This window comes from Podarcis pityusensis (genome assembly GCF_964106645.2).
Source record: "Podarcis pityusensis genome assembly, chromosome: 1".
In the NCBI taxonomy this organism is placed as follows: Eukaryota; Metazoa; Chordata; class Lepidosauria; order Squamata; family Lacertidae; genus Podarcis; species Podarcis pityusensis.
Window position 1 is genome coordinate 128,486,229 of NC_138028.1, and position 27,805 is coordinate 128,514,033.

Below are 27,805 nucleotides of genomic sequence, written 5' to 3' on the forward strand. Positions count from 1 at the left end.
TTCTGCACCAATCCTGGTACCTTTCTGACGAGCTGGGTGTCTTTCCCCTTTTTGTCTGCATCCTGAGCCCTCCTCTCCTCAAGCCTCGCCGTCTGCAGCGCTAGCTGGACCTCCAACACCCGGTACCTTTCTTCCAGGCTTGGACCCGCTCCAGCTCCTGCTTCTCCGGTTCCGGCTGGGTTGCTCATGATGCCTTCTCCTGCACAAGCTGCTCACGAAGACTGTCGGAATGCTGTGATGGGACGATGAGCTGCTTGTGTGTAAAATCCTAGTCCCTCAGAGTTTGGTCAAGTTTGCAAACCTCTGTCTGTAACGGAGCCCCTTAAACATGGCTCCGTCAGTCGCTGGCAGATTCCGACAGTGGTTGCTTTCGGAATCGCTTCCAACATAAAAGCTCCTTAACGGAAACACGTCTTCTGGACTCTCTGCGTGACAGTTTCCGGCGAGGAGTGGGTGTCCCTACAGGAGGTCCTGAAACCTCCCCACTGTTTTCGCTGGAAGTGTCTCTGAGCCATCCCTCCAGCTCCCTTTCCCTCAGCCCAGCTCCTCTCCCCCTACTGGTTCCCTCTTCAGCTGCTGAGTCTCTCCCAACCTGTGTGAGCCCTTTCACTTCCCTTCCTTCCGATGGCAGTTCCCTGACACGTGCGCTGCTCTGGTTCGCCAGAAGCGGCTTAGTCATGCTGGCCACATGACCCGGAAGCTGTACACCGGCTCGCTCGGCCAATAAAGCAAGATGAGTGCCGCAACCCCCGAGTCGGTCACGACTGGACCTAATGGTCAGGGGTCCCTTTACCTTTACCTTTACCACTGTAGTACACAGCCACACAAGAGGTACTGTACCTCTCAAGCCCTCAGCTAGAAATGTAACAGCCAGAACTGGTGAGATCTAGGAGAACAGATCTGGATATAGCAGTCTTTACCCTATATTCATTTTATCCTTGGTATAAAAGGCCTGTAAGTCCCCAAGACCTGACTGCTTCCAGCTGGGCAATTCTAGCTTGCTCAGCAGGTTACATGATGCTGGAATTTTCTGTCAGGAACACCAAGGCCTGGTTTGCACTTAACATCAAGCCAAACTATGCCTTAGCATAAACATACAAGTGTGCTGATGCATATATAGTGGAACCTCGGGTTAAGAACTTAATTCGTTCTGGAGGTCCGTTCTTAACCTGAAACTGTTCTTAACCTGAAGCACCACTTTAGCTAATGGGGCCTGCTGCTGCTGCCGCGCCGCCGGAGCACGATTTCTGTTCTCATCCTGAAGCAAAGTTCTTAACCCGAGGTACTATTTCTGGGTTAGCGGAGTCTGTAACCTGAAGCGTATGTAACCTGAAGTGTCTGTAACCCGAGGTACCACTGTATAGAAAAGCTGATGGTTTGTTTTGATTCAGAACAAAACAAACCACAATCCTGGGTTTACGTACAACGTTAAGCCAAATCATAGTTTAAATCCTGGTAGCACAGCAGGAACATGGGAAGAGCAAAGCACAAACAATTTTCTAAATATGCGCCAGCATGCTTGCTTGTTCAGGTTGAGCACTACTTGTGAACCGAGCCAAAGTCCATTGTTTAGCCAAGACTGAAGACCACATCACACTCTCTGACGAAGACAGATTATTTTAGCTAGTCTAGGTTGCAATTGGTAAGATTAACCTGGTCTGTGAGGAGATACATGTTTGTTTTCACTGTGGAAGTACAGTGGTGCCTCGCAAGACGAAAAGAATCCGTTCTGTGAGTCTCTTCGTCTAGCGGTTTTTTCGTCTTGCGAAGCAAGCCCATTGACGGATTAGCGCTATTAGCGCTATTAGCGGCTTATCAGCTTATTGGATAAGCAGATAAGCGGCTTAACGGCTTAGAAAAAGGGGGGGGAAAGGGAAAAAAAACCGCAGGAACTCGCAAGACATTTTCGTCTTGCGAAGCAAGCCCATAGGAGCTTCGTTTTGCGAAGCACCTCCAAAACGGAAAACTCTTTCGTCTAGCGAGTTTTCCGTCTTGCGAGGCATTCGTCTTGCGGGGCACCACTGTAATTGGTTTAACTTAAAGATAATTCGGTTAGTACCATGTGCACTTCCTGTGTACAAAAAGGCTCAAAAAGGAAACTGTAAATAAGTTGTGAAGCACACACACACACACACACACACGTGTATAGAAAGATTCAGTAATAGTTGACTTGATGCATTACCTGAATCTGTAACTGCATTCAGAGACCATGATTTGCTCTGGAATGACTCCCCTCGGCTGCTTTTACACATAATACTTGCTTAACTGTGTTAATAAACCTGGAGCTGCTTCTATCCATTGAATGGTGTCTGGCTGTATTAGTTTTTATTTATTTGCTATTACATTTACACTCCACCCTTCCACCCAAAGGAGCCCAGGGTAGCAGACAGTAGATTCTTCAAGGTAGATAATTCATGAAGATGGGAGGTCCTACTAAATTTGCAGAGCTCAGATTAGCATAATCCAAGCTACCGTAACTAGCCATGCTTAAATTATGCTGCCTGTGAAACTGTATGCGCTGCAATGGCCAGTAGTCTATATGCTGTTCATCTAAAATCCACTGTACTGTTCTCAATCAAAACAGCCTCTTACCTAGTGAGCTTTTCCCCTTAGCCTTTTTCTTTTTTTGGCGACCAAGAGGAATTTCATCTGGAGTAAACAAAACAAAACAAAACAAAACAAAACAAAACAAAACAAAACAAAACAAAAGCACCAAATAATTTGTTAGATATCTGAGACAAGGCACAATAATAGTCATACCCAGCATTTGTATAACATCATTTTGGGCATTCAAAGGGGTTCAGATGCATTATCTAGCTGTAAACCTTAAAGGTAAAGGTAAAGGGAGCCCTGACCATTAGGTCCAGTCGCGGACGACTCTGGGGTTGCGGCGCTCATCTCGCTTTATTGGCTGAGGGAGCCGGCGTATAGCTTCCAGGTCATGTGGCCAACATGACTAAGCCACTTCTGGCGAACCAGAGCAGCACACGGAGACGCCGTTTACCTTCCCGCTGAAGCAGTACCTATTTATCTACTTGCATTTTGACGTGCTTTCGAACTGCTAGGTGGGCAGGAGCTGGGACCGAACAACGGGAGCTCACCCCGTCACGGGGATTCGAACCACTGACCTTCTGATCGGCAAGCCCTGGGCTCTGTGGTTTAACCTACAGCGCCACCTGCGTCCCTGCTGTAAACCTCATAACCATCCTAAAGATCATTTGGGCTAGAACATCCTATCCGTTTGTCCATGTTCTACTCCAGGAGATTCTTTTCTTTAAAAAAAAAAACCTGCAACCATTTTAATTACTCAACAGTTACTATCATTTCTGCAGCAGTCTTAAATTACTGTCCCTCTGAATTCAGCATTAACACTACAATAACATCTGTGATTATTCCAGCACAGAATTCTGCACTCTCCAACCAGATGTCAGAAAGCAAAAGTTTTTTGTTTTTTTAAAATCTAAGCAAAACCTATCCAACTTATAACAACAGAACATTTTACAAAAGAAAGAGTTTTGTGCAAATAATCTAGCTGTTTAATAATAAATTAACTCACCTTGGTTTCCACTTCACAGCAAAGCAAGTTGTCAAAGAAGTTAGGAAGAAATATAAATATAAAAGAAAGAGAACTATTAACTTCAGAACAGATGGCAATCCAAAACTGTTTAAATTCTCCCACCTAACAGGTATGGCTGTAACATTTAGACAGCAAGAAGCTCATTGGCCTTTGGACTAGGGAGATTTCTAGCTTTCCTTGAGAGTTTTTATTTTTACAATCCAATTTCCCCAGCAGTTAATCATTTAATCTTACCTTGGCACTGGGGGGAGAACCCGCGGCGGACACTGAAATAAAAACATAAATATATTTATATTAAAAACAGCTGTTCTCTTAACACATATCCAGCACAATGTAACAGGTGAAGCAATATGTGATAGCTACAGCCAGGCCATCACACATTTACTGAGATGCAAGTATACATCATCGCTTTTAAAATCACTCCCTAGTAGTTTCCTACTGTTGTTTATTAATTTCAATATTGTCTTTCTACCATAAGAAACAACAAGGCACTTTATACAACCAATACAAAATACAGAAGAAGCCAAAACTAAATACATAAATGAAACAGCAGTTAAGACACAATTTCCAAGCTGGAGAAAAATGTTACAGTAAATTCACAGCCATAAACAGATTTACTCCAACAGACATCTATCTGGTGGGTCTTAACCCCAAGTAAGAGTGTCTAGGACATAAGTATCAATATACTAGAATACCCCACCTAGCGCCCTAACATAATTTTCACTGCCTTTCTGTACTAGATGCCGTATCTAATCCAAATATGCACCATGTTTCGAAATACAATACAAATTATTTTTTGTTACCAGGTTATAACGGAAGTTCAGTCTGTATACCTGATAATCTCAGTGACACAGTTTAAGAATCAGATCTGTTATTACATTAACTGAAGCAAAGGAAAAACAAGTTTTTTTTTTAAAAAAATCAGATAAAGTCTTTATCTCAATAAATAGCCTAAGAATAACAACTCAAAATAAAACTCACCACTTGCTTCTTCCCCATGTCACTTAAAGTGAGATTTCATGCAACGGACACAAAACAATCTCCTATACCAACAATGACCTGTGTTAATACTGTACTAAAAATATCCAACATCCAGGATTAGCTGGAAGTGAACCATTGCCCCACATGATTGAGGGCACAACGATTTCATTAAAGTTGTTTTGTTGCTGATGCTGAATAGCATCTTATTATTTCAAATTTAACAACCTGATCCCATCTCTCTAAAGCAACGTTCCGCAACCCTAATCTCAGCATAATTTGTAGGAGTAAAAGTGGCAAAACTGGATTTAGGCCTCTTTTTTTTTTTTGGCTCCAAGGGCTCTTTAATTCTGACCTGAATTAACGTCATGCTTAGTTTCCGTATTGAAAACCGAAAAACATGACTCATCTGCACTGAATTTACCAGCACAGATTTATAAACAAGCACCTAGATCCTCAAATTACTCCAGGAGTGTAAGTGCAACTGAACTAAAGGGGCTTACAGTAAGACTATTGGCACGGCTACTAAGTGGATTTATAACAGTGTGCAGTGCTCTTAACAGATAGAGGTGGGCATTAAGGTTTCAATTATTAGGTACACCTATTTGGATAGATTGATTTTCTTCTGAGTAAATATGCATAGGATTGGGCTGCAACTGACAAAAGGGGGGCATAATATATGGTTGTTGCAAGATGTAGTAAGATAAACTGCAGGATAAATGAGGGTGAGGAAGAGGTGCTTTGAAATGCGGACAAATTTCCCTCGGCTGTCACTATGATTTTAAATACAGTGGCTGTGAAAACAGAAAAAGTGTGTATCACCCAGGCATCACTCTTAATTTTCCAAGAGGTCAAAAGGTATGGGATAGTGGCAAGAATCTGGACTCGGAGTTGAGACACACAAGTTCAGATCACTTACTCAGCTGTGAAGCTCACTGGGTCACCTTAGGCCAGCCACAATCTCTCAGCCTAACCTATTTTACAGGGTTGTTTGGAGGGTAAAAACTGGATACAACATGCTGACCACCTCAAACCCCCTTTGGAGGAAAAGGTGGGATATATATATGCAACCCATCTATTAGACTTATAAACCACTTCACAACCAGAAATGACCAAAGCGGTGTCCAAAGGAATAAATTAAACAAAGCCGTTCTAGAGCAGCATCATTGGCCCACTTATGACCACGAAGGCTGGGGAGAAAAATGGAAGGGGAGAATTGTCCCTCAAAAAATAAAAACCACAAAACCGGAAGCTGACATTAAAGACACTTGTCAAGAGGAATGCTATCCCAGGGTCTTCTCTGAGTGAGTCTTCCAAGAATCTGGTTTAAACAGCAGATTAGGGATACGATATACTAAGGTTACCAGACGTCCCCGTTTCCCAGGGACAGTCCCCGGATTTACAAAACAGTCCCCATACAAAATCCATTGAAGTTGAAAAGTGTCCCTGGATTCACTGAAAAAAATCTGATAATCTTACGATATACAGTGGTACCTCTGGATGTGAACGGGATCCGTTCCGGAGCCCCATTCGCATCCAGAAGCGAACGCAACCCACGTCCGCGGATGTCGCCGCTTCTGCGCATTTTGACCGTCTGCGCATGCGCGAGCGGCGAAACCCAGAAGTAACACACTCCGTTACTTCCGTGTCGCCGCAGCACGCAACCCAAAAATACTTATCCCAAAGCTACTTCAACCTGAGGTATGACTGTACATGCATATCATATACAGTGGTACCTCTGGTTACGAACTTAATTCGTTCCGGAGGTCTGTTCTTATCCCGAAACTGTTCTTAACATGAGGCGCCATTAGCGAAAGCGTGTCTCTCGCTGCATGTGTGCCTCTGGCACGCAATTCCCGCTCACATCCCGGGGCAAAGTTCGCAACCAGGAGGAACTACTTCCAGGTTAGCGCAGCTTGTAACCCGACACAGGCGCAACCAGAAGCGTTCGTATCCTGAGGTATCACTGAATGCACACACGTATGCATTGCAGGGGGTTGGACTAGATGACCGTCAAGGTCCCTTTCCAACTCTACAATTCTGAGTCTATGAACCGCAGCATCAAATGAGGACTTGCACACATGGGTGTACAGTGGTACCCTCTGGATGCGAACGGGATCTGTTCCGGAGCCCCGTTCACATCCTGAGTAGATCGTAACCCACGACTGCGGATGCACGATTCGCTGCTTCCGCGCATGACGTCATTTTGACCGTCTGCGCATGCGCAAGTGGCGAAACCCAGAAGTAACGTGCTGTTACTTCCGGGTCGCCGCGGAGCGCAACCCAAAAATACTTATCCTGAAGCGTATTTATCCCGAGGTATGACTGTACTTCCAGGTTAGCGCAGCTCGTAACCCGACGCGGGTGCAACCAGAAGCGTTTGTATCCAGAGGTATCACTGTATGCACACACGGATGCATTGCGGGGGGTTGGTCTAGATGACCGCCAAGATCCCTTTCCAACTCTACAATTCTGAATCTATGAACCGCAGAATCAAATGAGGACTTGCATGCATGGGTGTACAGTGGTACCTCGGGTTAAGTACTTCATTCCTTCCGGAGGTCCGTACTTAACCTGAAACTGTTCTTAACCTGAAGCACCACTTTAGCTAATGGGGCCTCCTGCTGCTGCCGCCGCGCCGCCGGAACACGATTTCTGTTCTCATCCTGAAGCAAAGTTCTTAACCTGAAGCACTTTTTCTGGGTTAGTGGAGTTTGTAACCTGAAGGGTATGTAACCCGAGGTACCACTGTATTGTATTAACATCTCGCATGCAGCGACAGCTGCTGCCTCGCAGCGACGCCACACCCTCCAAAGAGCCTTTATATCACATCCAGACGTTCACACAGCAAGATGACACGAGCCCAGTCTCAACCTGCAGGTTCCCCATTCCCAAAATAAAAATAACTTCCATTGAGTGGGTGGGGGGCGAGGGCGACACAACCGGAGCAACTGTCCCCGGGGAAACAATGCAAAATACCCCAAGTAAGAACGGATCGATCCCAAAAACGTTACAACGGAGCGCTGTCGAGAGACTAGTCCTCAAGGAACCGGTTTCGGATTATAAAGTGATTTAGATTAAGTCATTTAGATAAAAGATTTAGATTTAGATAAAGTGTCCTCCTGAGGAAAAGTCTTCAGATAGAGCCCCCCCCGCCCTTCATCCTCCTGCTGAGGGAAGCGGGATTTCTCCCTCCTCCTCGCCCGCTTTTCCAGGGAGAGGGAAGGGAGCAGCTTCCCCGCCATTCGCTCCAGATTCGGGGCTTAAGCGAGAAGCGCGAAAAGGCTGAGGCAAAGCGAGAGGCCCTGAGGGCGGGCTTCGCAGGCCCGGCGCTGCCGCCGCATCCGTCTCCCTCACCGGGCGGGAGGAGATCTCCATGGCGCGTCTGCACAGCGACAGGCCCTGAGGGCCGCGCCCGGTCGCCTAGACGCTGGGCCGGAGACGCCGAGGGAAGAGGCGGGATGGCGGAGAAGGAGGAGGAGGGAGCCGTTTCCGGGCGGAGAAGGAGAAGGGAAGACGGAGCTCCGCCCGCCGCGGCCCCCCGAGGGGATGTGGCTCTGCTTTTTTTGCCTCGCCGAAGCAGCGTTCGCCTTTGCCTGCCTCTCCAGGCGTCGTGTCACAGGAAACAGATATATACATACCCTCCAAATTTTATCCCATGGAAAAGAAGGACGTCCTATTCCATCATCATCATCATCCTATCCATTCCAAAGCGCCCGCCTTTCCCTACCTCGCCAGGCAGAGGGAAATTTTTATAAACATCCCCTAACATTTCTCCCATGGAAAGAGGGACGTCCTATTCCATCATCGTCATCATCATCATTGCTGTATTATTATCCCACTCATCCCAAAGCACCCGCCTTTCCCTGCCTCTCCAGGTGTTCTATCAGAGGGAAAATTATATACATACCTGCAAACCTTTCTCCCATGGAAATAGAGACATCCCATTTATTTTTATTATTATTATTATTACACCCATTCCAAAGCATCTGCCTTTCCCTGCCTCTCCAGACGTCCTATCAGAGGGGAAATTATATACACACCCGCCAACATTTCTCCCATGGAAAGAGGGACATCCTATTCCATTATTATTATTATTATTATTATTATTATTATTATACCCCACCCATCTGACTAGGTTGCCCCAGACACTCTGGGCAGCTTCCCACATATATAAAAACATCATAAAACATTTTTTAAAAAAACAAAAAAAAACTTCCCTATACAGGGCTGCCTCCAGATGTCTACTGCAGGTTGTATAGTTACTGGTACTTATCTACTTGGCTCTGGGGTCACAAAACTCCATAGCCTCCAACGTTTCTCCCATGAAAATAGGGACATCCTAAGGAAAAGCAGGATCAAATCAGAAACCGGGACAGCTTCTGTACATCCAGGACAGTCCCTGGAAAACAGGGACACTTGGAGGTCTGAAATAAAATAAACTTTGGTGGGACTTGAAAAATGCAGTGCTGTAGCATTTAGTTCAACCCTGAATTCCCATCTCTCACAACCATTGGGGCCTGCAGACTGGGATGATGGGAACCAGTGGTGTGCAGTCAATGGACTAGATTATTCCCCTAAATGTTCCTGGTAAATCAGAGTATTAAAAGTGTTAAAGCCTGGAGCCACCTTCCCAAAGCCGAGGATGCTTCTTCCCAGGTTTGGGAGGCACAATGCTCTCGTACACGATATCCCCCCCCCCCCATCGCATTCCCATGGACAACACGTTATAGTTGTCTAACCTGAAGGTTACAAAAGCTAGTCATAAAAAACACAGAACCATATCATACTGAGTGAGGCATTTTCGTGTGCCCCTGTGGTGGTGGCGGCCCAAAGAGCCACAACAAATGTGATAACTACCTCTACCTCTCTTTTAAATCAGAACCAATGAAGGAGGTGAAGGTCCTGTGTGAGTGTCTGGAGGCGGTTGGAGGATGGATGGCAGCTAACAGATTGAGGTTGAATCCTGACAAGACAGAAGCACTGTTTTGGGGGGGCAAGAGGGGGGCGGGTGTGGAGGACTCCCTGGTCCTGAATGGGGTAACTGTGCCCCTGAAGGACCAGGTGCGCATCCTGGGAATCATTTTGGACTCACAGCTGTCCATGGAAGCGCAGGTCAGTTCTGTGTCCAGGGCAGCTGTCTATCAGCTCCACCTGGTACGCAGGCTGAGACCCTACCTGCCCGCGGACTGTCTCGCCAGAGTGGTGCATGCTCTAGTTATCTCCCGCTTGGACTACTGCAATGCGCTCTACATGGGGCTACCTTTGAAGGTGACCCGGAAACTGCGATTAATCCAGAATGCGGCAGCTAGACTGGTGACTGGGAGCGGCTGCAGGGACCACGAACCAGTTCTGAGAGATCTGCATTGGCTCCCAGTACGTTTCCAAGCACAATTCAAAGTGTTGGTGCTGACCTTAAAAGCCCTAAACAGCCTTGGTCCAGTATACCTGAAGGAGCGCCTCCACCCCCATCGTTCAGCCCCACTGAGATCCAGCGCCGAGTTCAGTCGTCGAGGACTAATTCTTTTTCCGATGCTAAAAAGCCGCCTATTTCCACCGAAAAACCTCTCAGGGGAGCATTTGCAACAGTTTGGCACCATTTTTGAGAGAATTGCAGAATGTCAGATTTTTGCTGTAATTGTGACATAAGGCAGCCTCTTAGGGATTTTTTCAAATGAAGGTTTTTCCGCAAGTTCAGTCGTAGAGGGCTAATGCTTTTTCCGATGATAAAAACCCTTCTGTTTCCACCGAAAAACCTCTCAGGGGAGCATTTGCAACAGTTTGGCACCATTTTTGAGAGAATTGCAGAATGTCAGATTTTTGCTGAAATTATGACCACGTGGCTTAGGGATTTTTTCAAAAAAAAGTTTTTTCCGCAAGTTCAGTCTTCGAGGGCTAATTCTTTTTCCTTTGATAAAAACCCCTCTGTTTCCACCTAACAACCTCTCAGGGGAGCATTGGCAACAGTTTGGCACCATTTTTGAGAGAATTGCAAAATGTCAGATTTTTGCTGAAATTGTGCCCGTGCGGCTTAGGGATTTTTTCAAAAAAACGTTTTTCCGCAAGTTCAGTCGTCGAGGGCTAATTATTTTTCTGATGACAAAAACCCTTCTGCTTCCACCAAAAAACCTCTCAGGGGAGCATTTGCAACAGTTTGGCACCATTTTTGAGTAAACTGCAGATTGTCAGATTTTTGCTGAAACTGTGCCCGCGCAACTTAGGGATTTTTTTCCAAAGAACGTTTTTCCGCAAGTTCAGTCGTCGAGGCTTCGTTCTTTTTCCGATGATAAAAACCCTTCTGTTTCCACCAAAAATCCTCTCAGGGGAGCATTTGCAAGAGTTTGGCACCATTTTTGAGTAAACTGCAGAACGTCAGATTTTTGCTGAAATTGTGACCGCGCGGCTTAGGGATTTTTTCAAATGAAGGTTTTTCCGCAAGTTCCGTCGTCGAGGGCTAATTCTTTTTCCGATGATAAAAACCCTTCTGTTTCCACCAAAAAACCTCTCAGGGAGCATTTGCAACAGTTTGGCATCATTTTTGAGAGAATTGCAGAATGTCAGATTTTTGCTGAACTTGTGACTGCGCGGCTTAGGGATTTTTTCAAAAAAAGGTTTTTCTGCAAGTTCAATCGTCGAGGGCTAATTCGTTTTCCGATGATAAAAACCCTTCTGTTTCCACGAAAAAAGCTCTCAGGGGAACATTTGCAACAGTTTGGCACCATTTTTGAGTAAACTGCAGAATGTCAGATCTTTGCTGAAATTGTGACCGCGCGGCTTAGGGATTTTTTTCCAAAGAACCTTTTTCCGCAAGTTCAGTCGTCGAGGCTTCGTTCTTTTTCCGATGATAAAAACTCATCTGTTTCCACCGGAAAACCTCTCCGGGGAGCATTTGCAACAGTTTGGCACCATTTTTGAGAGAATTGCAGAATGTCAGATTTTTGCTGAAATTGTGACGGCGCGGCTTAGGGATTTTTTCAAATGAAGGTTTTTCCGCAAGGTCAGTCGTCGAGGGCTAATTATTTTTCTGATGACAAAAACCCTTCTGCTTCCACCAAAAAACCTCTCAGGGGAGCATTTGCAACAGTTTGGCACCATTTTTGAGTAAACTGCAGATTGTCAGATTTTTGCTGAAACTGTGCCCGCGCAACTTAGGGATTTTTTTCCAAAGAACGTTTTTCCGCAAGTTCAGTCGTCGAGGCTTCGTTCTTTTTCCGATGATAAAAACCCTTCTGTTTCCACCAAAAATCCTCTCAGGGGAGCATTTGCAAGAGTTTGGCACCATTTTTGAGTAAACTGCAGATTGTCAGATTTTTGCTGAAACTGTGCCCGCGCAACTTAGGGATTTTTTTCCAAAGAACATTTTTCCGCAAGTTCAGTCGTCGAGGCTTCGTTCTTTTTCCGATGATAAAAACCCTTCTGTTTCCACCAAAAATCCTCTCAGGGGAGCATTTGCAAGAGTTTGGCACCATTTTTGAGCAAACTGCAGAACGTCAGATTTTTGCTGAAATTGTGACCGCGCGGCTTAGGGATTTTTTCAAATGAAGGTTTTTCCGCAAGTTCCGTCGTCGAGGGCTAATTCTTTTTCCGATGATAAAAACCCTTCTGTTTCCACGAAAAAACCTCTCAGGGGAGCATTTGCAACAGTTTGGCACCATTTTTGAGTAAACTGCAGAATGTCAGATTTTTGCTGAAACTGTGCCCGCGCAACTTAGGGATTTTTTTCCAAAGAACGTTTTTCCGCAAGTTCAGTCGTCAAGGGCTAATTATTTTTCTGATGACAACAACCCTTCTGTTTCCACCAAAAAACCTCTCAGGGGAGCATTTGCAACAGTTTGGCACCATTTTTGAGTAAACTGCAGATTGTCAGATTTTTGCTGAAACTGTGCCCGCGCAACTTAGGGATTTTTTTCCAAAGAACGTTTTTCCGCAAGTTCAGTCGTCGAGGCTTCGTTCTTTTTCCGATGATAAAAACCCTTCTGTTTCCACCAAAAATCCTCTCAGGGGAGCATTTGCAAGAGTTTGGCACCATTTTTGAGTAAACTGCAGAATGTCAGATTTTTGCTGAAATTGTGACCGCGCCGCTTAGGGATTTTTTTCAAATGAAGGTTTTTCCGCAAGTTCCGTCGTCGAGGGCTAATTCTTTTTCCGATGATAAAAACTCTTCTGTTTCCACCGAAAAACCTCTCAGGGGAGCATTTGCAAGAGTTTGGCACCATTTTTGAGCAAACTGCAGAACGTCAGATTTTTGCTGAAATTGTGACCGCGCGGCTTAGGGATTTTTTTCAAATGAAGGTTTTTCCGCAAGTTCCGTCGTCGAGGGCTAATTCTTTTTCCGATGATAAAAACCCTTCTGTTTCCACCAAAAAACCTCTCAGGGGAGCATTTGCAACAGTTTGGCACCATTTTTGAGTAAACTGCAGAACGTCAGATTTTTGCTGAAATTGTGCCCGCGCGGCTTAGGGATTTTTTCAAATGAAGGTTTTTCCGCAAATTCAGTCATCGAGGGCTAATTCTTTTTCCGATGATGAAAACCCTTCTGTTTCCACCGAGAAACCTCTCAGGGAGCATTTGCAACAGTTTGGCATTATTTTTGAGAGAATTGCAGAATGTCAGATTTTTGCTGAAATTGTGACCGCGCGGCTTAGGGATTTTTTCAAATGAAGGTTTTTCCGCAAGTTCAGTCGTCGAGGGCTAATTCTTTTTCCGATGATACGAAACCTTCTGTTTCCACCGAAAAACCTCTCAGGGGAGCATTTGCAAGAGTTTTGCACCATTTTTGAGAGAATTGCAGAACGTCAGATTTTTGCTGAAATTGTGACCGCGCCGCTTAGGGATTTTTTCAAAGGAAGGTTTTTCCGCAAGTTCCGTCGTCGAGGGCTAATTCTTTTTCCGATGATAAAAACTCTTCTGTTTCCACCGAAAAACCTCTCAGGGGAGCATTTGCAAGAGTTTGGCACCATTTTTGAGCAAACTGCAGAACGTCAGATTTTTGCTGAAATTGTGCCCGTGCGGCTTAGGGATTTTTTCAAATGAAGGTTTTTCCGCAAATTCAGTCATCGAGGGCTAATTCTTTTTCCGATGATGAAAACCCTTCTGTTTCCACCGAGAAACCTCTCAGGGAGCATTTGCAACAGTTTGGCATTGTTTTTGAGAGAATTGCAGAATGTCAGATTTTTGCTGAAATTGTGACCGCGCGGCTTAGGGATTTTTTCAAATGAAGGTTTTTCCGCAAGTTCAGTCGTCGAGGGCTAATTCTTTTTCCGATGATACGAAACCTTCTGTTTCCACCGAAAAACCTCTCAGGGGAGCATTTGCAAGAGTTTTGCACCATTTTTGAGAGAATTGCAGAACGTCAGATTTTTGCTGAAATTGTGACCGCGCGGCTTAGGGATTTTTTCAAAAAAAGGTTTTCCCGCAAGTTCCGTCGTGGAGGGCTAATTGTTTCCCCATGATAAAAAGGCTTCTCTTTCCACCGAAAAACCTCTCAGGGGAGCATTTGCAAGTGTTTGGCACCATTTTTGAGAGAATTGCAGAAAGTCAGATTTTTGCTGAAATTGTGACTGCGCGGCTTAGGGATTTTTTTAAAAAAAGGTTTTTCCGCAGATTCAGTCGTCGAGGGCTAATTCCTTTTCCGGTGATAAAAACTCTTCTGTTTCCACAGAGAGACCTCTCAGGGAACATTTGCAAGAGTTTGGCACCATTTTTGAGAGAATTGCAGAACGTCAGATTTTTGCTGAAATTGTGACCGCGCGGCTTAGGGATTTTTTTCCAAAGAACGTTTTTCCGCAAGTTCAGTCGTTGAGGGCTAATTCTTTTTCTGATGATAAAAACCTTTCTCTTTCCACCGAATAGTCTCTCAGGGGAACATTTGCAACAGTTTGGCACCATTTTTGAGAGAATTGCAGAGCGTCAGATTTTTGCTGAAATTGTGACCGCGCCGCTTAGTGATTTTTTTCAAATGAAAGTTTTTCCTCAAGTTCAGTCGTTGAGGGCTAATTCTTTTTCCGATGATACAAAACCTCTTTCCACCGAAAAACCTCAAAGGGGAGCATTTGCAAGTGTTTGGCACCATTTTTGAGTAAACTGCAGAATGTCAGATTTTTGCTGAAATTGTGACCGCGCGGCTTAGGGATTTTTTTCTAAAGAACGTTTTTCCGCAAGTTCAGTCGTCGAGGCTTCGTTCTTTTTCCGATGATAAAAACCCTTCTGTTTCCACCAAAAAACCTCTCAGGGGAGCATTTGCCACAGTTTGGCACCATTTTTGAGTAAACTGCAGAATGTCAGATTTTTGCTGAAATTGTGCCCGCGCGGCTTAGGGATTTTTTTCCAAAGAACCTTTTTCCGCAAGTTCAGTCGTCGAGGCTTCGTTCTTTTTCCGATGATAAAAACTCTTCTGTTTCCACTGAAAAACCTCAAAGGGGAGCATTTGCAAGTGTTTGGCACCATTTTTGAGTAAACTGCAGAATGTCAGAATTTTGCTGAAATTGTGCCCGCGCGGCTTAGGGATTTTTTCAAAAAAACGTTTTTCCGCAAGTTCAGTCGTCGAGGGCTAATTATTTTTCCGATGATGAAAACCCTTCTGTTTCCACCGAGAAACCTCTCAGGGAGCATTTGCAACAGTTTGGCATTATTTTTGAGAGAATTGCAGAATGTCAGATTTCTGCTGAAATTGTGACCGCGCGGCTTAGGGATTTTTTCAAATGAAGGTTTTTCCGCAAGTTCAGTCGTCGAGGGCTAATTCTTTTTCCGATGATACGAAACCTTCTGTTTCCACCGAAAAACCTCTCAGGGGAGCATTTGCAAGAGTTTTGCACCATTTTTGAGAGAATTGCAGAACGTCAGATTTTTGCTGAAATTGTGACCGTGCGGCTTAGGGATTTTTTCAAAAAAAGGTTTTTCTGCAAGTTCAGTCGTCGAGGGCTAATTCATTTTCTGATGATAAAAACCCTTCTCTTTCCACCGAAAAGTCTCTCAGGGGAGCATTTGCAACGGTTTGGCACCATTTTTGAGAGAATTGCAGAACGTCAGATTTTTGCTGAAATTGTGACCGCGCACCTTAGGGATTTTTTCAAAAAAAGGTTTTTCCGCAAGTTCAGTCGTCGAGGGCTAATTCCTTTTCCGATGATAAAAATTCTTCTGTTTCCACCGAAAAACCTCTCAGGGGAGCATTTGCAAGAGTTTTGCACCATTTTTGAGAGAATTGCAGAACGTCAGATTTTTGCTGAAATTGTGACCGCGCGGCTTAGGGATTTTTTCAAAAAAAGGTTTTTCCGCAAGTTCCGTCGTTGAGGGCTAATTCTTTTTCCGATGATAAAAACTCTTCTGTTTCCACCGAAAAGCCTCTCAGGGGAGCATTTGCAAGAGTTTTGCACCATTTTTGAGTAAACTGCAGATTGTCAGATTTTTGCTGAAACTGTGACCGCGCGGCTTAGGGATTTTTTCAAATGAAGGTTTTTCCGCAAATTCAGTCATCGAGGGCTAATTCTTTTTCCGATGATGAAAACCCTTCTGTTTCCACCGAGAAACCTCTCAGGGAGCATGTGCAACAGTTTGGCATTATTTTTGAGAGAATTGCAGAACGTCAGATTTTTGCTGAAATTGTGACCGCGCGGCTTAGGGATTTTTTCAAATGAAGGTTTTTCCGCAAGTTCAGTCGTCGAGGGCTAATTCTTTATCCGATGATACGAAACCTTCTGTTTCCACCGAAAAACCTCTCAGGGGAGCATTTGCAAGAGTTTTGCACCATTTTTGAGAGAATTGCAGAACGTCAGATTTTTGCTGAAATTGTGACTGCGCCGCTTAGGGATTTTTTCAAATGAAGGTTTTTCCGCAAGTTCCGTCGTCGAGGGCTAATTCTTTCCCCCATGATAAAAAGCCTTCTCTTTCGACCGAAAAACCTCACAGGGGAGCATTTGCAAGTGTTTGGCAACATTTTTGAGTAAACTGCAGAATGTCAGATTTTTGCTGAAATTGTGACCGCGCGGCTTAGGGATTTTTTCAAAAGAAGGTTTTTCCGCAAGTTCCGTCGTCGAGGGCTAATTCTTTTTCCGATGATAAAAGCTCTTCTGTTTCCACCGAAAAACCTCTCAGGGGAGCATTTGCAAGAGTTTGGCACCATTTTTGAGTAAACTGCAGAACGTCAGATTTTTGCTGAAATTGTGACCGCGCGGCTTAGGGATTTTTTCAAATGAAGGTTTTTCCGCAAGTTCCGTCGTTGAGGGCTAATTCTTTTTCCGATGATAAAAACCCTTCTGTTTCCACCAAAAAACCTCTCAGGGGAGCATTTGCAACAGTTTGGCACCATTTTTGAGTAAACTGCAGAATGTCAGATTTTTGCTGAAATTGTGACCGCGCGGCTTAGGGATTTTTTCAAATGAAGGTGTCAGAGCTGCTTCCAGATCCTAGCTCACAGAGGATCACGCTAGCCAGCGATCATTAAATAAAAGTCTTTATTGAGTTACAGTTTCCATTCTCAAGCTGCTGCGTGCAACTCTACGTCTCATGGTTAGATCGGCGAAGCTCCATCTGAGTCTCCGCCCCTTGTACACCAACTTAATATCCTAGCCTTGCTCCACCTTTTCCGCCTGACTGTTCTTCTCTGGGTCCCTCTGCCCCCCGGGGTCTCTTCCTTCCGGGATTCCTCTGACGCTGACCTCCCTGACTCTTCTCCCTCCTTTCGGCGGGCTTTAGGACCTGGTTCCCTTTCCGGGCTGCCTACTGCGCCACTTTCCTGTGCATTTGAACTTGGCACGCGCGCCCAACCTTCCACCTTCCGTCTGACCGTTTCTTCGCTCCCCGATGGAGGTGTGGCCACTCCTGACTCGTGCCCTCCCCCCTGTTGTGAGCTGCCAGCGCTTGATCCCTGGCGCCCTTCCTCTTCCCTGCTCTCTGGCGGTGACGCTGGTCCTGATTTCCAACTGCTCCCCTCTGAGTCCCCTCTGGCTCTATCTTCCTGGGGTGTCCCCCTAGGCTCCCCCCTTGCCCTGGCCACTGGTGCTCCTTTCTGTGAATCTTCTGATTCACTGGAAAGACTCGGAGATCTCGGGTCGTCGTCATCACTCATCTTTTCTTCTGCCTCCTCTCCCTCGCTCTCTGTTTCCTCCCTTGCCCTTGCCTCTGCTCCTGAACCCCTGACATCCATCCCCCCTCGAAGCCCCCTCTTCCCCCCTCCCCTCCTTCCGGTGCGGGATCTGGGTGCTGCCGTGTCAGGGGGACGAATGTCGGATACAGTTCGCTTCCCGTGGCGGGCCGCCATCCGAAGTCTTCCGGTTCTTCCTCCCTGCTCTCGTTGACGACGGTCACCTCCGCTTCCATCTCTGTGCCGCCGTGCTCGAAACCCGGGTCGTCCCCGAAAACGTCCATGTCCGTCTCTCCCTCGTTGCCTTCTGGAGACGTTGCTCGTCCTGGACCCTCCAGCCACCTTCTGCGGAACTGCTCCTCTGGTCGATCATCCCACCAATACGAGGGTTCTGAAGCAGATCCCGAGGGTGACCCCTCTGGGGAACGGGCGTCTCGTGTCGGTTCCTCGTCCGAGTCGAACCCCCGGAACGTGCTGGCTGAAAGCGTGGGCGTGAAAAGCCAGTCGTCGAAAAAGTCTGCTGGCATTGGCCTATGTGGGAAGAGGGCATGAAACTCTTCTTTGAGCAGAGGTTCGTCTAAAGCGTAGCCCGGCACCCAGCTGTTGGCACTGGCCGGGGTGCCCTCCTTGGCGAGAAGGTATTCTACCCCCTCTTCCCCCCATCTGGAGTCCAAAATCTCCGTGACTTCGTTGATGCGCTCCTCCTGTGCCACTCCCCCTTGCCCGGTTCTCTCTCGGAGCGGACCCGGTGCCGTTCCTGGTTCCTGAAACCTGTGAGGTGCCTTGTAGGGAGTGAGCACCGATCTGTGGAACACCGGATGCATTCTGGAACCCTCCGGAAGAGCCAGCCTGAAAGCCACCGTGTTGACCTGTTCTTCGACTTGGTAGGGCCCCAGTTGTTTATGCCCTAGTTTCTTCTTCGCCAACGACCTGGCCGGCACTGCGTGGGCTGCTAACCAGACCCAGTCTCCCACATGGATCTCTTCGCCAACCCTTCTGTGTTTGTCCGCTTGTACCTTGTATGCGTGTTTAGCCAGCTCCAGGTGCCGCCGCAGCTGATCGTGGACCTCCTGCAACTCCGACGCGAACGCATCTGCTGTCTGCGGCTCCCCCTCCCCCATTCTTTCCAGTCCCGGGAAGGTTCTGGGGTGCCTCCCGTTGTTGGCGAAGAACGGCGTGACCCCCGTGGACACGTGCTTCGTGTTGTTGTAGGCGAACTCGGCGAGAGGCAGGTAATCCACCCACGTCGCAGGCTGTTGATTCGCATAACATCTCAGGTACTGCTGCATGATGGCATTGACCCGCTCCGCTTGCCCGTTGGTCTGCGGGTGTCTAGCCGACGCCAGGTTGATCTTGACGTTCAGGAAGCCCATCAGCCTCTGCCAGAAGTTCGAGATGAACTGTCGCCCTCGGTCGGACAGAATAGACCGCGGCAGACCGTGAACCTTGAACACGTGGTCTATGAACAGTTTGGCGGTTTGTTCCGCCGTGGCCACCTTCGCACACGGAATGAAATGTGCCATCTTGGAGAACAAGTCCACCACCACCAGCACAGCCGTCTTGCCCCTCGAGCTGGGCAGATCCGTGACAAAGTCCAGGGCCACTCTCTCCCATGGTTCGAACGGAGTTTGCAGCGGTTCCAGCAGTCCGGCCGGCGGTCTGTGCACTGGTTTGGCCCTCTGGCAGGTGTCACACCTCGCCACGTAGTCCGCGACTTCCCCTCTCATTCCGGGCCACCAGAAGTCTCTGGCTACTAATTCCACCGTCTTCTCCTTGCCAAAGTGCCCGGCAGTGGGCGCGTCGTGCAGCTGCTGCAGTACCTTGGCGCGAAGTTCGTCTCCCGGCACGTAGATGGCCCCTTTACGGATGAGCAAACCATCTCGCAGCTGGAACTCGTCGGTCGCTGCCGTGCCCCTGTGCACCTCTGCCATCTTTGCTTGCGCGAAGGAGTCATCCTGCAACGCTCGTCGCACCGCATCCAGGTCAACTGTTGCCGCCGCGCACGCCCACACTGTCGGTGCGAAGATGTGCATGGCGGCCGCTGGCGTTGCCTCCTCCAGATACTGTGGCTTACGGGAGAGAGCATCCGCCATGATGTTGGTGTCCCCCGGGACATACTCTATTCGGAAGTCGAAATTCGCAAAGAACTCAGCCCAACGTATCTGCCTCTGGTTCAGGAACTGTGCCGTGCACCAGTGCTCTAGATTCTTGTGGTCCGTGCAGACCTGCACCGTGTGCTTGGCGCCGATCAGGAAGTGCCTCCACGCTTTGAACGCTGCATGAATGGCCAGCAACTCCCTGTCCCAGATGGTGTAGTTCTGTTCGGACTTGCTGAGCTTCCTTGAGTAAAACGCTCCCGGCCTCCAAACCCCCTGCGGGTCTTTCTGCAGCAGGACTGCTCCCACGGCTCTGTCCGAAGCGTCTGTCTCCACCCTCATCGGCCTGCTGGGGTTGACATGAAGCAGCTGCTCTTCCGACGCGAAGAGACGCTTGAGTGCCTGAAAGGACTGCTCCGCCTGCTCTGTCCAGATGAACTTCTTTTTCTTGGAGCTGAGCGTGTCCGTGATGGCCGCTGTCTGCATCGCAAAGCCTTTGATAAACTTGCGATAGAAGTTCGCGAAGCCGACAAACCGTTGGACCTCCTTCCGGTTGCGTGGGCTTTTCCAATCCAACACTGCTCGGACCTTGGCGCTGTCCATGGCGAGCCCTCTATCAGACAACTTGTAGCCCAGGAAATCCACCTCGGTCACGTCGAATTGGCACTTCTCCAGCTTGGCGTAAAGCCTATGTTGCTGTAGCCTGCTCAGCACTTCCTTGACGTGTCTGTCATGCTCCTGCTGCGATTCCGAAAAGATCAGGATGTCATCCAAGAAACAGACGCACGTCTTGTAGAGGAGCCCCGCCAACACGTGATGCATGAAAGCTTGAAAAACGTGGGAGCCATTTTGCAATCCAAAAGGCATAACTCTATATTCGTAGGTGCCCAGGGGCGTGAACATGGCTGTCTTCCACTCATCTCCCTCCCGCATGCGAATGAGGTTGTATGCCCCTCGCAGGTCCAACTTGGTGAACACTCTGCCCTTCCGTACCTTTGCGAGGAGGTCGTCGATTCGGGGCATGGGGAAGTCCGATGGCTTGGTCACACTGTTCAAGATGCGAAAGTCCACTACAAGTCTTTTTTGGGGCGTGTCCCGCTTCTTAACAAAGAATACCGGACTGCCCCCCGCTGCCTTGGACTCTCGGATGAAACCGCGCTCCAAATTATGATCTATGAACTCTTTGAGTTCCTGCAGTTCGTCCTCAGACATGGAATACAGCTTCCCTTTGGGCAGCGCCGCCCCCGGCAGCAGGTCAATTTTGCAGTCATATGGTCTGTGGGGGGGTAGCCTGTCTGCCTCTTTCTCGCAGAAAACCTCCAAAAATTCTGCGTACTTGTGGGGAACCGCTTGCAGCGTGCCTAGCTGCAGCTGTGACTCCTCTTCCCCTCCTTCCTGCCTGGGCACGATGCAGTGTTCAGCGCAAAAGGAAGAGCCGAAGGTCAGCTGCCTCTGGTACCAAGCCAGCGTCGGGCTGTGCTTGTCCAGCCAACTCATGCCCAATACAATGGGCGTGTCCGATAGTTGAGTGACATTGAAGCTGATGATTTCCCTGTGATTCCCAAGTCGCATCACCATTGGTGGCGTCTGCTTCACCACTTGCCCCCCTAGCAGCTCCCTGCCATCCACCGTGACAACCTGCAGGGGCAGCGTGGCAGGCAGCAACTGTATAGCGTGCCGGTCGACAAAGTCCTGCCCTATAAAGTCCGCATTGCTTCCGGAGTCAATGGTGATTGGCACGTCCATGGTGATTCCATTGGGCAGCTGGAGCGACGCGGTGAGCTTCACTACCGGTTTGGGCGGGAGGGGGTCCATGGGCTGTAAAATCTCTGGGGACTGCTTCACTGACACGTCTGGCTGGGCCCCAGTGCCTCTTCCTCCAACCAGACTCCTTCGTTTCCCTGCTGTGGTTGTCCTTGCTGCGTTGCTGCAGTTACCATTGCTGAGGCTGCAGTGTGCTTGTGGAGCCTCTGGGGACACTCTTTCGCCATATGCTGTGGATCATCGCAGATGTAACACTTCCTGTTCCCTCTAGGAGGCTTCGCTTTCACTGCTGCCGGTGCTAGGGCTCTGGCTGCTGACTGAGCCCTTGCACCTCCAACCTCCATAGGTTCCGCTCCTCCTCCTGGCGGAGGCGTGGATTGCGCACGCGCTGCTTCTCTGGGAAGGAAGGAGGAGCCCCTGGCTGGTTCGCGCCCTCCACGCCCTTCGTCCCTGCTCCACGGACGTCCTTCCAGCCGCACCCCCACCGCCAGCGCCCTCTGAACGATCTCCTGCGTGGTCCGGGGTCTCTCCCCCCTCGCAATTTCATCTTTAACCGAGCCGTGCAATCCCTCCCAAAACAGGTCTCTTACAGGAGCCGAATCTCTGTCCCATTCCAGGGCACTGACCAAAGCGAAAAAGCGGGCATGGTACTGCCTTACGCTGGCCCTCCCTTGCTTCAGTCCATGTATCTGCTGCCGAGCAAGATCCACGTCAATGCTTGATAAAAAGCACCCATCCATCGCTTTAATAAAGGCATCCGCATTTTGGAGCGCCGGATCCTTATCTCTCCACAAATTGCGCAGCCATGCTTTAGCATCTCCATGCAAATGGGACATGATGAATCCCACCTTCTCTTGCTCATCTCTAAAGTCTTTGTTCAGCAGTTGCAGTGCACACATTACATCTGCTCTAAAGTTGGGGTACTGTTGCAAATTCCCATCGAAGTGAGAGACCAGACCGCCTGTTCGTCTCCCCAACCCAATCCCCTCCGGTTTGGGTGTCAGTTGCCCTTGCTTCGTAAGCACTTCCAACCTGACCTGGAGATCCCTGTAGGCGGCAGCTGCGTCCTCCTCTCTCTTCCTGGATGCAAGAGCCTCGGCATTCAGTCGTGTCACTGCTTCTCTGAGTTCCACTATCTGCTGTTCGGCCGTCATGTTGTCTGCCGTTCGTGAGCTCGCTAGTAGGCACCCGCTTTCTCTCCTCTCCGCGAGGACGTAGATGCCCACAATCTAGGGATGGAGCTTACTGTCAGAGCTGCTTCCAGATCCTAGCTCACAGAGGATCACGCTAGCCAGCGATCATTAAATAAAAGTCTTTATTGAGTTACAGTTTCCATTCTCAAGCTGCTGCGTGCAACTCTACGTCTCATGGTTAGATCGGCGAAGCTCCATCTGAGTCTCCGCCCCTTGTACACCAACTTAATATCCTAGCCTTGCTCCACCTTTTCCGCCTGACTGTTCTTCTCTGGGTCCCTCTGCCCCCCGGGGTCTCTTCCTTCCGGGATTCCTCTGACGCTGACCTCCCTGACTCTTCTCCCTCCTTTCGGCGGGCTTTAGGACCTGGCTCCCTTTCCGGGCTGCCTACTGCGCCACTTTCCTGTGCATTTGAACTTGGCACGCGCGCCCAACCTTCCACCTTCCGTCTGACCGTTTCTTCGCTCCCCGATGGAGGTGTGGCCACTCCTGACTCGTGCCCTCCCCCCTGTTGTGAGCTGCCAGCGCTTGATCCCTGGCGCCCTTCCTCTTCCCTGCTCTCTGGCGGTGACGCTGGTCCTGATTTCCAACTGCTCCCCTCTGAGTCCCCTCTGGCTCTATCTTCCTGGGGTGTCCCCCTAGGCTCCCCCCTTGCCCTGGCCACTGGTGCTCCTTTCTGTGAATCTTCTGATTCACTGGAAAGACTCGGAGATCTCGGGTCGTCGTCATCACTCATCTTTTCTTCTGCCTCCTCTCCCTCGCTCTCTGTTTCCTCCCTTGCCCTTGCCTCTGCTCCTGAACCCCTGACAGAAGGTTTTTCCGCAAATTCAGTCATCGAGGGCTAATTCTTTTTCCGATGATGAAAACCCTTCTGTTTCCACCGAGAAACCTCTCAGGGAGCATTTGCAACAGTTTGGCATTATTTTTGAGAGAATTGCAGAACGTCAGATTTTTGCTGAAATTGTGACCGCGCGGCTTAGGGGTTTTTTCAAAAAAAGGTTTTTCCGCAGATTCAGTCGTCGAGGGCTAATTCCTTTTCCGGTGATAAAAACTCTTCTGTTTCCACAGAGAGACCTCTCAGGGAGCATTTGCAAGAGTTTGGCACCATTTTTGAGAGAATTGCAGAACGTCAGATTTTTGCTGAAATTGTGACCGCGCGGCTTAGGGATTTTTTTCCAAAGAACGTTTTTCCGCAAGTTCAGTCGTTGAGGGCTAATTCTTTTTCTGATGATAAAAACCTTTCTCTTTCCACCGAATAGTCTCTCAGGGGAGCATTTGCAACAGTTTGGCACTATTGTTGAGAGAATTGCAGAGCGTCAGATTTTTGCTGAAATTGTGACCGCGCCGCTTAGTGATTTTTTTCAAATGAAAGTTTTTCCTCAAGTTCAGTCGTTGAGGGCTAATTCTTTTTCCGATGATACAAAACCTTCTCTTTCCACCGAAAAACCTCAAAGGGGAGCATTTGCAAGTGTTTGGCACCATTTTTGAGTAAACTGCAGAATGTCAGATTTTTGCTGAAATTGTGACCACGCGGCTTAGGGATTTTTTTCTAAAGAACGTTTTTCCGCAAGTTCAGTCGTCGAGGCTTCGTTCTTTTTCCGATGATAAAAACCCTTCTGTTTCCACCAAAAAACCTCTCAGGGGAGCATTTGCAACAGTTTGGCACCATTTTTGAGTAAACTGCAGAATGTCAGATTTTTGCTGAAATTGTGCCCGCGCGGCTTAGGGATTTTTTTCCAAAGAACCTTTTTCCGCAAGTTCAGTCGTCGAGGCTTCGTTCTTTTTCCGATGATAAAAAATCTTCTGTTTCCACCGAAAAACCTCTCAGGGGAGCATTTGCAACAGTTTGGCACCATTTTTGAGTAAACTGCAGAATGTCAGAATTTTGCTGAAATTGTGCCCGCGCGGCTTAGGGATTTTTTCAAAAAAATGTTTTTCCGCAAGTTCAGTCGTCGAGGGTTAATTATTTTTCCGATGATAAAAACCCTTCTGTTTCCACCAAAAAACCTCTCAGGGGAGCATTGGCAACAGTTTGGCACCATTTTTGAGAGAATTGCAAAATGTCAGATTTTTGCTGAAATTGTGACTGCGCGGCTTAGGGATTTTTTCAAAAAAAGGTTTTTCTGCAAGTTCAGTCGTCGAGGGCTAAATATTTTTCGGATGACAAAAACCCTTCTGCTTCCACCAAAAAAACCTCTCAGGGGAGCATTTGCAACAGTTTGGCACCATTTTTGAGTAAACTGCAGATTGTCAGATTTTTGCTGAAACTGTGCCCGCTCAACTTAGGGATTTTTTTCCAAAGAACGTTTTTCCGCAAGTTCAGTCGTCGAGGCTTCGTTATTTTTCCGATGATAAAAACCCTTCTGTTTCCACCAAAAATCCTCTCAGGGGAGCATTTGCAAGAGATTGGCACCATTTTTGAGTAAACTGCAGAACGTCAGATTTTTGCTGAAATTGTGACCGCGCCGCTTAGGGATTTTTTCAAATGAAGGTTTTTCCGCAAGTTCCGTCGTCGAGGGCTAATTCTTTCCCCCATGATAAAAAGCCTTCTCTTTCCACCGAAAAACCTCTCAGGGGAGCATTTGCAAGTGTTTGGCACCATTCTTGAGTAAACTGCAGAATGTCAGATTTTTGCTGAAATTGTGACCGCGCGGCTTAGGGATTTTTTCAAAGGAAGGTTTTTCCGCAAGTTCCGTCGTCGAGGGCTAATTCTTTTTCCGATGATAAAAACCCTTCTGTTTCCACCAAAAAACCTCTCAGGGGAGCATTTGCAACAGTTTGGCACCATTTTTGAGTAAACTGCAGAATGTCAGATTTTTGCTGAAATTGTGCCCGCGCGGCTTAGGGATTTTTTCAAAAGAAGGTTTTTCCGCAAATTCAGTCATTGAGGGCTAATTCTTTTTCCGATGATGAAAACCCTTCTGTTTTCACCGAGAAACCTCTCAGGGAGCATTTCCAAGAGTTTGGCACCATTTTTGAGAGAATTGCAGAACGTCAGATTTTTGCTGAAATTGTGACCGCGCGGCTTAGGGATTTTTTCAAAAAAAGGTTTTTCCGCAAGCTCAGTTGTCGATGGCTAATTCTTTTTCTGCTGATAAAAAGCCTTCTGTTTCCACCAAAAAACCTCTCAGGGGAGCACTTGCAACGGTTTGGCACCATTTTTGAGAGAATTGCAGAATATCAGATTTTTGCTGTAATTGTGACATAAGGCAGCCTCTTAGGGATTTTTTCAAAAAAAGGTTTTCCCCCAAGTTCAGTCGTTGAGGGCTAATTCTTTTTCCGATGATACAAAACCTTCGGTTTCCACCGAAAAACCTCTCAGGGGAGCATTTGCAACAGATTGGCATCATTTTTGAGAGAATTGCAGAATGTCCGATTTTTGCTGAAATTGTGACCGCGCCGCTTAGGGATTTTTTCAAAAAAATGTTTTTCCGCAAGTTCAGTCGTCGAGGGCTAATGCTTTTTCCGATAATAGAAACCCTTCTGTTTCCACCGAGAGACCTCTCAGGGAGCATTTGCAAGAGTTTGGCACCATTTTTGAGAGAATTGCAGAACGTCAGATTTTTGCTGAAATTGTGACCGCGCGGCTTAGGGATTTTTTCAAAAAAAGGTTTTTCCCCAAGTTCAGTTGTCGAGGGCTAATTCCTTTTCCGATGATAAAAACTCTTCTGTTTCCACCGAAAAACCTCTCAGGGGAGCATTTGCAAGAGTTTTGCACCATTTTTGAGTGAATTCCAGAACGTCAGATTTTTGCTGAAATTGTGACCACGCGCCTTTGGGATTTTTTCAAAATGTTTTTTCCGCAAGTTCTATCGTCGAGGGCTAATTCTTTTCCCGATGATAAAAAGCCTTCTGTTTCCACCGAGAGACCTCTCAGGGAGCATTTGCAAGAGTTTGGCACCATTTTTGAGAGAATTGCAGAACGTCAGATTTTTGCTGAAATTGTGACCGCGCGGCTTAGGGATTTTTTCAAAAAAAGCTTTTTCCGCAAATTCAGTCGTCGAGGGCTAATTCTTTTTCCGATGAGAAAAATTCTTCTGTTTCCACCGAGAGACCTCTCAGGGAGCATTTGCAAGAGTTTGGCACCATTTTTGAGAGAATTCCAGAACGTCAGATTTTTGCTGAAATTGTGACCGCGCGGCTTAGGGATTTTTTCAGAAAAAGTTGTTCAGACGTCGAGGGCTAATTCTGTTTTCGATGAGAAAAACCCATCTATTTCCATTAAAAAAACTTTCAGGGTATCGTTTGCAACATTTTGGCACCATTTTTGAGTGAATTCCAGAACGTCAGATTTTTGCTGAAATTGTGACCGCGCGGCTTAGGGATTTTTTTTTTTTAAAGTTGTTCAGATTTCGAGGGCTAATTCTGTTTTTGATGGTAAAAACCCATCTGTTTCCACCGAAAAACCTTTGAGGGGATTGTTTGCAACAGTTTGGTACCATTTTTGAGTGAATTCCAGAACGTCAGATTTCTGCTAAAATTGTGACCGCGCGGCTTAGGGATTTTTTCAGAAAAAGTTGTTCAGACGTCGAGAGCTAATTCTGTTTTCGATGAGAAAAACCCATCTATTTCCACCAAAAAAACTTTCAGGGGATCGTTTGCAACAGTTTGGCACCATTTTTGAGTGAATTCCAGAACGTCAGATTTCTGCTGAAATTGTGACCGCGCGGCTTAGGGATTTTTTCAAAAAAAGTTGCTCAGACGTCGAGAGATAATTCTGTTTCTGATGAGAAAAACACACCAGTTTCCACTGAAAAACCTTTCAGGGGATCGTTTGCAACAGTTTGGCACCATTTTTGAGTGAATTCCAGAACGTCAGATTTTTGCTGAAATTGTGACCGCGCGGCTTAGGGATTCTTTCAGAAAAAGTTGTTCAGACGTCGAGGGGTAATTCTGTTTCCAATGAGAAAAACCCATCTGTTTCCACCGAAAAACCTTTCAGGGGTTCGTTTGCAACAGTTTGGCACCATTTTTGAGTGAATTCCAGAATGTCAGATTTTTGCTGAAATTGTGACCGCGCGGCTTAGGGATTTTTTCAAAAAAAGTTGTTCAGACGTCGAGGGCTAATTCTGTTTCCGATGAGAAAAACCCATCTGTTTCCACCGAAAAACCTTTCAGG

The 27,805-nt window shown here is 47.3% G+C and overlaps 1 protein-coding gene across 7 annotated transcripts in view; it reads right to left on the reverse strand.

Annotated features, from left to right (window-relative positions):
• The window catches only part of TMEM237 (transmembrane protein 237), a 29,871-nt gene extending 21,353 nt beyond the window's left edge, over positions 1 to 8,518 (reverse strand). For 4 of the 7 annotated variants that reach the window (XR_013989837.1, XR_013989838.1, XM_081018295.1 and 1 more), the window contains exons 1-3: positions 8,466 to 8,518; positions 3,812 to 3,843; positions 2,593 to 2,649 (exon numbers count right to left, since the gene is read on the reverse strand). Coding sequence is in view for 5 of the 7 variants with exons in the window: in XM_081018295.1 (XP_080874421.1) it covers positions 2,593 to 2,649; positions 3,812 to 3,843; positions 8,466 to 8,503 (127 nt within the window). In the remaining 2 variants the exon portion in view is untranslated. Of the gene's footprint in view, positions 1 to 2,592; positions 2,650 to 3,556; positions 3,568 to 3,811; positions 3,844 to 4,558; positions 5,780 to 7,912; positions 8,025 to 8,465 lie in introns of those variants that run through there. The other 3 variants (XM_081018296.1, XM_081018293.1, XM_081018294.1) reach the window with 3 other exon arrangements.
• Positions 8,519 to 27,805: the final 19,287 nt, after the last annotated feature.